Source organism: Leishmania braziliensis (genome assembly GCF_000002845.2).
Source record: "Leishmania braziliensis MHOM/BR/75/M2904 contig, possible fusion of chromosomes 20 and 34".
Classification (NCBI taxonomy): Eukaryota; Euglenozoa; class Kinetoplastea; order Trypanosomatida; family Trypanosomatidae; genus Leishmania; species Leishmania braziliensis.
In genome coordinates this window covers 1613366-1623515 of record NC_017947.1, presented here as the reverse complement: position 1 = coordinate 1623515, position 10150 = coordinate 1613366, and the positions used below count along the sequence as shown (strand labels likewise).

Below are 10150 nucleotides of genomic sequence, written 5' to 3'. Positions count from 1 at the left end.
GGTGACGGGGAGAGAGAGAGATGACCAGTGCACATGGGTGCCGCCACGCAACACGAGCGCGCGCCGAGCACGGGAGGAAGAAGAGCATACGAGTCGGGCGAGAGACGTCCGCAGAGACGTGTGCGCACGCGCACCGGCTCCCCGAGAGGAACAGTCGCGCAGCACGGACAGGGAGGAGGAGGACAAGAGCGCAGGGGTGAAAGTGGGAGATGCGTGGGGATCGCGAGCACCGCCGAGGAGGTGCACACGCGCACACGTGCGGGGGACGGCGCAAACGGGGAGAGGCAGACGTGGGCCGCCGGAAGCGAGCGCGAGCGTGATGGGGGACACTGAGAAAAGGCACTCGCCACTTCGTCTGCCGGTGCGCGAACGGCGAGGCAGCAGAGACCGAGTGAGCCAAGCGACAGAAAGAGGCTCACGACGAGCGGGACAGCACGCCGCGCACGCCCCTCCGCATCTCCCCCGCCACGCCACGCAGGCACTCGCACAGACACGTGAACAACAAGGAGCACAGGGAAGCTGAAGCACAGAAAAGCACAAATGAGCAAAGAAAACGTAAAAAGAAAAACCAATGCACAAAATCAAGGAGAGCAACGAAGACGCAGTCGTCCCCTTCCTCCACAGCTGCGTGTGTGCGGGCATGTGCGGCTCCGCCACCAGCTGTTCGACCACCGCCGCCTTGTTCTCTCTTATCGACAAAATGCCCGGCGGTCGTGGCCACTGACAGGTTTCCATGTTCACATGGACCCCTCCGTCCCAGACCCCATCAAGGACGGTTATGTTCTAGGTAGGGACATGGCAGACATCATGACACACATGTATGGCTCGAGGCCTTCCGACGTCGATGTGGCAGCACTGCAGTGCCGCTTAGGCGCCACGGCGGAGGCGACTACTCTCAGCTGGGAGGAGTTTCTCTACATTGCCTATCCGCACGGGCCACAGGTGGGTGATCGTCTCTGGGGCATGATGTGCACGCCTCTCTCAAATCCAATCGAGGTCATGCACTGCTGAGCCTGAGACCACGGCTCAGTTCTCTTCTGTCTTGGTGGGCTGACTGCTGAGGCGACAACTCTCTGGTGTGTGTGTGTGTGTCTGATATTGTGAAAGCTCCCTTCAGTGCTTGATCGTGGGTTCTCTCCCCGCGCGCTTTTCTCAGCAATTCACTCTTTTTACAGTATTTTTCGCGGGCTCAGTGAACTCGCCAGCGCACCGGATCACCTCTGGTCTTTGCATGTACATAATTCATCATGTAGTTCATTGTTGTATTCGAGAAGGAGAGAGCGAGTCGTCAGAGGGAGAGAGAGAGAAGGAAAGGAGGGGGAGGGGGAGAGCTCATACAGGAGGCCCATATATACAGACGCGGTACTGGACTGTACGCATGGATGTCTCTATCTGTGTATGCACGTGCTACGAAGGGCCCCCACGTCTCCCTTTTCCTTGTTCTACGCCCTCCCGCCTCGCCTTCTCTGTATGTCTGCTGTCTGTGCGCGAGCCGCTCTCCTCTCTCCTTTCTTTTCTTGCCCACTGGAGTGTTGCACACCACCATAGTCCTCCGTATTCTCCGCTGTCCCCCCCCCCCCCCCCCCACCGACGAACCCCTCCCCCGCACACACTTCGAGTGGGCGAGCCGCCGTTGCGTTCTGCTTGCAGGGAAAGGGGAGCAGGCACAGTACACGTGCGCTTCATCGTTATTTCCACACACGATGCCGCCGCGTCTCCCACCTCCTTTGTTCCTCCAATCACCGGTATCACAGCCCAAGCCACCAAATGTGTCTTTAAATCTCCTCTCCTTTTCTCTCCAGCTCCACGACATTTTGTGCTTTGTTTGTCCTCCTCCTCCTCCTTCTCCTCTTCCTCCCTGTGACACATCCCCTAATCGACTTCAAGCAGGGGACTCACTTACCTTTCTGGCAGCCAATTGATTGGCGTTGTCTGCGCTATATTCGATGCATTTCTGTCGATTTTCTTCAGTCGCCATCTCCAATCACCCCCCAACCCCGTCTGTTTCCATACTGCGGCGAACAACACACCCCCTCATTGAAGCGTGAGTGCGGTATGCTGCTTGGTAGCCTTCAATGCACTCAGAAGGGCCGCGTGCAGCCGCCTGCAGGGAGCCGGGGCGGTGCCGTCTACACGGACTACTTTGGTGGCGTCTGGGTGACGTCCGAGGACGCGCAGGAAGTTGTTTACTACGCACCCCACACGCTAGCCACCACCATACAGCAGCAGCAACAGTTGAGTTTTCCCCTGAGCACCCAGGACATCTCTATAGCACCCCTGTCTACCTCGTCTCCAGCGTACACAGTCGCGTTTCGCTGCGGCACCATGCGCTGCACCGCCGACAAGGCATTTCGAGAAGAGCGAATTTACTCGCTTTTTCCGCTTAGCCGTCCTGCATGCGACAGCGACGGCTCCGAGCATGTTCTGTGCATCGTCACCACATGCGGTACGCTGGCATTCATTCAAGTGCCAACTAGTCATCGCCATGAACCCCCGCTGCCGGAGACAGCCGTGCAACCGTATCAGGAGGTACACCTCGACGTGCATGTCTGCGCCGCCACCGTCACCAGTGGCGGTGCACAGAATCTTGTCCTCTGCTGTCACGACGGGGATTTCACGGAGGTGCTCCGCGTTGCTGTCGTCAGATCCGCCGAGCAGCTTGACAGCAGTGACTCCGCTGCCGCTGACGCGGAATACGAGGTGGACGCAAAGGGATTGTTCAGGGTGGAAGGCCGTATTGCGGTCGTGTTGCACGATTCCGTGATGGATGTGCTCGTCACGGTCAGTGACACCGGCTACGTTGACGTCTGGGATCTCGCTTCTGCGAAGGATGTGACGGCGATGTACGGGTCCCTGTCGTGGGACTGCAGCCGGTACGGTGCCCCGACATGCGCGCTGCTCTGCCGCGACTATTTGTGGGTGGGGCTCACAACGGGCCAACTGCTGGTCTTTCTCTTTTCCAGCCGCCACGGTGCCGTTGCTACTCCACAGTCGCACAGCGTGCAACTTTTACGAGGTCACACGTCGCGCGTGACAGGCCTCCTTAGGATGTCGCTCGGTACAAGCGTGTGGAGCTGCGCTGAAGACTCGGCAAAGGTGAACGTGTGGGACGCTGCGAGTGCGGCGTTCCGCGGCTCTTTTGTGTTTCCAGATATCGGCCTTGTGTCGTGGCAGGCCGGTGCAGTCCAGGTGCGCACGGCGCTGTGGGGCATCGATGGCGCGACCGGCGGGCCAAGTCTAATGCAGGTTACTCAATCCCTGTTAGACCCCAATGGCACGCAGGTGCACACCCGGGAGGAAACGCGTGCACATCATTGCAACGAGGCTCTCCTGCGTGCCTACCAAGTCTTCTGGCGATCAATGGCGCAGACACTTCGTCATCTGCTGCTTGGTGATGCCGCAGAGGCTAGCGCAGACGCTATGGAGTCTACGTCGACGGCATTACAACTGATTTGGCAAGATGTGAGTGGAGCCGGCGATAACAGTGACGTCCTCGACGCACTTCATGCCATGTGTGATACCTTGCCGCGACTTCGTGCTGCACACTGCAGAGGTGGTGCCGGAGGTGGTGACAATGCTAGAGATCTACTGTCGTTGGTGGAGGCATGTGTCACGTGGCATGAGCAGCAGGGATGTGTCTCGCTCGAGGTAGAGGCGTTGTTGTGCTCCTTGAACGCGTCGAGCTGTGAAACGACGCGCCTCACCTCACTCGAAGACGTTGGAGAAGAAGTGCTTCTGCTTCGTGCGCGTGTGGATGAGCTTCAGTTGGAGCTGGCACGGATACGTGACGGCCGCGACAGCGATGCTGCGAGCGAGGGGGGCGAGGAGGCCATTGACGAAACCATAACAAAGGAACTACAGGGCGCCCAGGACGTGCTACATGATGAGGTCGAGAAAAACCGAGAGTTGAAGGCGCAGCTGAGCGAGGCACAGAGCGAGGTGAAAGTTCTCACCTCCCAGCACACACATATGCAGCAGCTGCTGGAAGCCTCTGATGAGCAAGTGGTGCAGCTGAGGCGGTCACTGCTGGCCGCCAAGAGGGCGGCCGAGGTGACGGCGTCTGATGTCTCATCCATGTTCGAGATGGAGGCGAGACTGCATGCGTCGCAGGGTGTCATCGCCGAGCTCTCCGCCAAGGTGGATACGCTGCTGAATGAGGCCGATGTGACGAGGGCATCGCTGCATGAGCTCCAGGAGAGGCAGGGGGCGGCCAAGGCGGTGCTGCAGCGAGTGCTGAACACTCAGAATGACCTCGCAGACGATGTTAGTTCACTTGTTGACGACGTGAGTACGGCGATTGCGTCCTTCAAGAAGTCCCATCGCGTTGTTCTCACAGAGAACGCCGCCGCTCTACTTGGCGTAGTCGAGGAGTCGATGTACCGACTTGAGATGTCCATCGAGAAGCGGCTGCGTGATCAGCAGGAGTGGCTTCATTCCCTTTCCCATGGGCTGAAGGCTGCCATGGCGTGACGCCGCAGTGAATCAAGCGCCTTTTCTCCGCACAAACATGAAGGATTCGCGCGGTGTAGACGACTCCGTGGCGACGGTGCGTATGTGCGTGTTTATACTGAAGGGAGAGCCGCCTCTTGGATATCACGCAGGCGGGTGCTGCGTTGCGGCATTCGACGTTCACCGCCACATCACCTCGGGTGCGCATGAAAGGCACCACCCGCCATTGTGCAGAGGAGACAAAACAATACGTCATGTGAAAGTCGCTCGAGTGGGAGAGGGCGGCTCTGTGGCCCACCCAGCAGCCTTCCCACTTTCTTAAAGTCACCAACGCACGTCCCCCTCTTTGTGGAGGCGTGAGCCATAGAGGGGGGACACGGCTGCAGGCTGGAGCGCCTGTGTAGTTGTACGCGGAGAGTTTTGTCATAAAGGTGTAGAGGGGGGCGGCACGGGTCTCTCTACTGCAGCGCACTCTCTCTCACTTGATTTCCTTCTGCTTTTCTGCTGCTCTGTTCTGTTCACTCTCCTGGTCGTACTGCTCGACACAAGGGAAGGGGAATGCACCACAGCAGCAAACGACGGAGCGGGAGCATAGATGAGGTTGCATCAAGACGAATCCATCATTGGCACTGGCGCGTGATTGTCTCTGGCGGTCTCTCTCCCGTATCCAACTTTTCTCGCCTTGTAGGCTCCTCTTTTTTCTCCCATCTCTGCCCTCCCCTGGATGGTAGACAGCGCCTCAGTGCGCGGTATATACCGGGGCTCAGCATCCCCCCTCTCTCTGTGGGGAAGCCAGGCAGCCCCCCTCTCCCCCCTCCCTCCCTGTCAATGCTGCACCGCTTCTGGCGGTGACGAGGGGGGGCAAGTGCCGGCGACGTGGGTGAGGTCAGTGCGATGTGTGTGTGTGTGGCGCTGCTGATGCCGGCGCGTTCGGAGGAAAAACAAAATGGGTCACGCATAGAGCGACCGTCTTCTTCCTGACCGACGTGCGCTATTTCATCTCGCACGCCCCCTAAAATCGTGTCGTACACAACGCTGAATTGGGTCTTCGGGTGCAGTCAACAACGCAAGTAATGATGCGGAAGCACATCGGCGAAGGGACACACACGCCCATGTTCACGTTCATACGTAAGCACTGACGAGACCCACTTGTTTGCCTGCCATTGTTTACCCCTTCTCCGGTTTGTGGAGCACATCTATGGGAGTTCGGTGATGCACAGATGCACACCTGCCTTCGGTGCCAGGTGTGCTCTGCTCTTCTCGTCCTCCCCTCAATATGTTTGAATCTGCCATTCAATGCGTTGCTTCACTACGTTCATACGTTCCTCTTGATTTCATCTTCCATTAGCTTGAGGTCTTCTCGGTGTGCGCGATCTCCGCTTCCTCATCGCGCACGCACTCACTGCGATTGCCCCGTGACTGGTGAGAATCACGTCCCCACCCTGTCAGACACATTTGTGAAGCAGGATACGAGGCGCCGCGGTGTTTCTAGTAGAAGCCTTTTCCTTTTTATCTCTCTTCCTCCCGCTGGCAAGTCGCCTCTCACTTTTTTCTCATTCATCACTCCTCACACCTCGCCCCACCACCCCACGAGGGCAGTGAGGCCGAACGCACACTGTATGACATGCTCACGTGTGCGCCTCCTCACAGCCATGTCGGACAAAGTGAGAAAGGGGGTGCCGGCCGCTGAGAACATCCCTTGGCGGCTTGTCTACCCCGTCGATGTGCAAATTCATTCTTTCATGCTGCTCATGGCAGCGATCATCTTCAGCAACGGCATCCTCGGTGACATGACTTTCGATGACCACCTCGCGATTGATAAAAATGCTGACGCGTGGGCAAACAAGACCTCGCTCGGCTCCATCTTTTACAATGACTTCTGGGGAAAGCCGCTCGACCGCTTCGAGTCAAACGGGTCGTACCGTCCTATCACCGTGCTAACCTTTCGCATTCAGCACTGGTTGATGGGCTACCGCCACAGCCCAGCCTTCCTCCACGGCTTGAATTACACTGTCGCGTACCTCAACGTGTGCCTTGTCTTTTATCTCGCCCGCCTGTACGTCTACGTGGTGGTGCCCAGGGCGGTACTCTCCGTTGAGAATGCCAAAGCACAGTCCTGCATGGCTGTGCTGACCACTCCTGTTCATGTGGTGCCGCTGATGGCGGCTCTGCTGTACCTCGTGCACCCCGTCCATGTCGACGCCGTCACGTCCATCGTGGGGCGGTGTGAGCTGCTTTACTGCTTCTTTGGACTGATCGGATTCTTTGGCATCCACAGGTATCTGAACCAAGTTGATGAGCTGATTGACGCAGCCTCAGTGACTGCAGCCGTCTCGAGTGCCTCTCCAAAGGTCAAGGCGTTGTCGGCCACCGCTACAGCAGCGAAACAAGTTCACAGGGAGCTCAAACAGCAGGGACACTCACGGCAGCGCATTTTTACCGCTCGCTACGTCGTCTTCGCGGCGTACGCGCTCATCATCAGCATTCTGTGCAAAGACAGTGCCATTACTTTCACTGCCATCTATGGTGTTCACGCATGCGTCATGTACGCCTGTGGACGGTGCAAGGGATTCCGGTCCTTGCTCGTCATTGGTGTGGCGGTACTGGAGCTGGCCAGCTACATAGTCTTCCGTCGAAAGTTCATTGGCAATGTTGACATGCGTAAGAACCCCTTGTTACGCCAAACAGAAAACCCGCAGTACTTCGTGCCGAAAGGTCTGTTTCACTGGCTCAGCATTCGGTGGCTGATTCAGGTGAAGAACTTGGAGCTGCTCTTCTTCCCCACGTCATTGTGCTGCGAGTACAGCTTCAACTGCATCCCGCACATGCACGACCTGAAGGACCCTCGTGTGCCCTACTCCTTAAAGGTCACTGGTGCTGCCGTGGTGACACTGCTAGGCCTCCTGTATGGCACGTTTGCGTCCCGCTCTCGCGTGGCGCTGGTAGGCCTCGTTGGGTTCCTCTGGATAGCAATCCCGTACGCTCCGGTTAGCCACCTCTTCATCGCCGTTGGCACCTTCATAGCTGAGCGCTGTCTGTACGTGCCATCTATCGGCGCGGTGCTACTCATCACCTTTATCGTGGCCGCCCCAGGGCTTCGCGAGGGGGTCGTTCCTCGCTACTTCTACACACTGTTGCTTCTGTGCGTTGGCTGGGGTATCTTCTCCCGCCGGCGCAACGAGGACTGGTGGACGGACGAGCGCCTGTTCCGCTCCGCGATGCGGACATGCCCGAACAGTGGCAAAGTCTACTCACAGTTAGCGGCGCTTGTCTCAAGTCGCGAGCAGCGCATCACCCCCGAGGTTGTTGAGCTGGCCGAGCGCTCGGTTGAGTTAGACTCGAAGCTGCGCGACGGCTACTACTACTTGGCGGTGCACGAGGTGAACGACAACCACAACATGGAGAAGGCGTACCGTTACCTTCGCCTATGCATGGAGGATCCTTTCGCCCTCCACTTATGCCGTGATTCGTACGAGAAGGTGCGCGGCATTCTCTTTCCAAAGATGACAGAGATGGAGCAACTCATTGACTATGCCTCGCTGATGGTGTTGGAATCTCAGAAGGCGACGTACCTTCGCCAGGCTGGCGTCATCGCTTTGCAAAAGTACCGCAAGCCGTGCGTTGCGCAGCAGCTTTTTGGCGAGGCTATGGACCGCTGGAATAATTCGAAGCTGTACTGGGTCTCTGATGAGGTGAAACGGAGGTCTGGTGATGCCACGTACTGCAACGCTCTCTACTGGTACGTGCAGTCCTCCTTGGAGTGCGAGGCGCAAGACATGGCCGGCACAGTCGAGTCGCCGAACGCGGAGGACAAGGAGGATAGCGGTGGCGATGATGTCGACTCTAGCAGCTTCAAGGTGTCGAGGAGGGACATCCCTCTCACACCGCAGGAGGCAGCGCAGCGGGCGGTCACAGCAGGGGAGCGTCTCCGTTCTTGCGACACTGACTGGCATCAGGTTCTGTCGGAGCTTCAGTATAACCTCCCCACTATTCCTTATCGCATGACGCAGTACCTCACCGTGGGTGATAGCACAGGCAACGTGCTCAGCCACTACGCCAACTACACTCAGAGGAACACGCCGGAACGGAACGAGGTGTTGCTCATCTTTCTGGACATCACCGTGCGCCAGTACTGCCATATCCACACGCTGTTAAACGACGCGCACGTGCGTAAGGAGGTCAACAGCAGGTTCAGATTTCATCTGCAGTCTATCGAGCGTGGTTTTCCGATTTTCCGCCAGCATCGTCTGGCGGACATGCGCACGTCGCAGCGCGAGCTCAAGATGACGACGACGCTCAATTCCACACAGCAGCACGCACTGAAGCTTATTGTAGCCATGGCGTCCTGCTCGAGTGATCTTTCATTTTTGGCAGTTTAGCAAGACACCCAACCCCAACACCGCGGGCGATCGCAATCGCTACGTAGCGTTGCCTCTCTCGCGTTGTGGTTGTCGCGTGCTTTTGTATGTGCCCCGTCGCCCTCTTGCTCTGGTACTCGTGCGAAGCCACGAGGAGAGATTTGGCGTTTCGGTATTCATTGTTTCTCTTCGTTGTTTTCGCACCTCGGAAGTTGTGCGGCTGCAGAGTAGATCGGTCTACGGGGCATGAGACTTGCAGGTGGACTGCACCTGCAACTCAAGCTTTTAGGCGAGCGGGGAGCGCCACACTCCTGTGTGATTCCTTTTCTCAGAGCACCATTGCCTACCATAATAGTGCCCTTCTCCTCACTCATCTTCTCCAGCTCTTCAGCACGCGCACTTTTTCTCTCTGTTTCTCCACCCACCGTCCTCCGGTGATGGTAGGTGTGCCACGTCTCAGGACAATGGGTTTCTCTCGCCGGCGCATTCCAGCAGATGTTTGGAGGGCGTCCATCCAAGCACGCGCTACATCGCCCTTTCCCCCTCTTTATCCTTTTCCAGCCTTCTTTGCTCTGTTGTACGACGCTGAGGGCGTGTGTGTGTGTGTGTGTGTGCATGTGTGAAGTAGGGAGGAATGGATGGGTGGCGGTGGCGGTGGTGACAAAGGGTAGAGGAGGCGCGTCGGTTGGCGAGCACAGGCTATGAGGTCGATGGCACAACGGATCTCTCTTTTATGTGGGGCGCCTTCATTTTTTGTTTGTTTCCACCTCGTGTCTTTCTGTGCGACGTTTGGGCTTACATCTGCCCCTTTCCGCGTGGGTCTGTTTGTGTGCCTTATTGCCCTTCTCCTATGCCGGCACTGTGAGCGCGTTTTTCTGCGCGCCGAACCAACGCTCTGTGCGCGCTCTTGTCCTCTTGTTTTCACGCTTTCTTATCCGCGGTGCATCGCTGTCCTCTCCTCGCTTGCGGCACTTCTCCCTCTCTTCCTCCTCTTCACCAGCCCGCTCTCATTCCTCCCACTTCAGAGCGGAGGTACGTCTAGAAGGGTGGGGCCGTCCCCATTCAGCTGAACATAGGGTCAGGAGGAGGGCGGCGGGAGGAGGCTACTGGTGCTTTGAGCCGCCAATACCAAACGAGGCAGTGAAACGGTTGCTTTGAGGGGTGGATGAGCACACTCTCCAAGGCATCAAGGGAAATGGCAGCTGGTTGCTTGCCGACTTGTAACTTGAGGAATCATGCACCTGAGTTAGTGGCCCATGTTTTCTTCGATTACTGTTAGCGTGCACTTAAGCTGTGAGTATGTGGCAGCCCTGTTCAACTCGTCTTCTTGGAAGGCCTCTTTT

General features: G+C 57.5%; 3 protein-coding genes across 3 annotated transcripts; all 3 read left to right on the top strand.

Moving 5' to 3' along the window:
• Positions 1-741: 741 nt before the first annotated feature.
• On the top strand, positions 742-1011 carry LBRM_20_4250 (conserved hypothetical protein; the record flags this gene model as incomplete). Its single annotated transcript, XM_001564655.1, has 1 exon — positions 742-1011. One exon carries the CDS (start codon positions 742-744, stop codon positions 1009-1011), a length of 270 nt encoding a protein of 89 aa, XP_001564705.1.
• A 1044-nt stretch (positions 1012-2055) lies between these two features.
• On the top strand, positions 2056-4470 carry LBRM_20_4240 (conserved hypothetical protein; the record flags this gene model as incomplete). The annotated part of the gene is made up of 1 exon (XM_001564654.1): positions 2056-4470. One exon carries the CDS (start codon positions 2056-2058, stop codon positions 4468-4470), a length of 2415 nt encoding a protein of 804 aa, XP_001564704.1.
• A 1631-nt stretch (positions 4471-6101) lies between these two features.
• On the top strand, positions 6102-8828 carry LBRM_20_4230 (conserved hypothetical protein; the record flags this gene model as incomplete). Its single annotated transcript, XM_001564653.2, has 1 exon — positions 6102-8828. One exon carries the CDS (start codon positions 6102-6104, stop codon positions 8826-8828), a length of 2727 nt encoding a protein of 908 aa, XP_001564703.2.
• Between the last annotated feature and the right edge of the window lie 1322 nt (positions 8829-10150).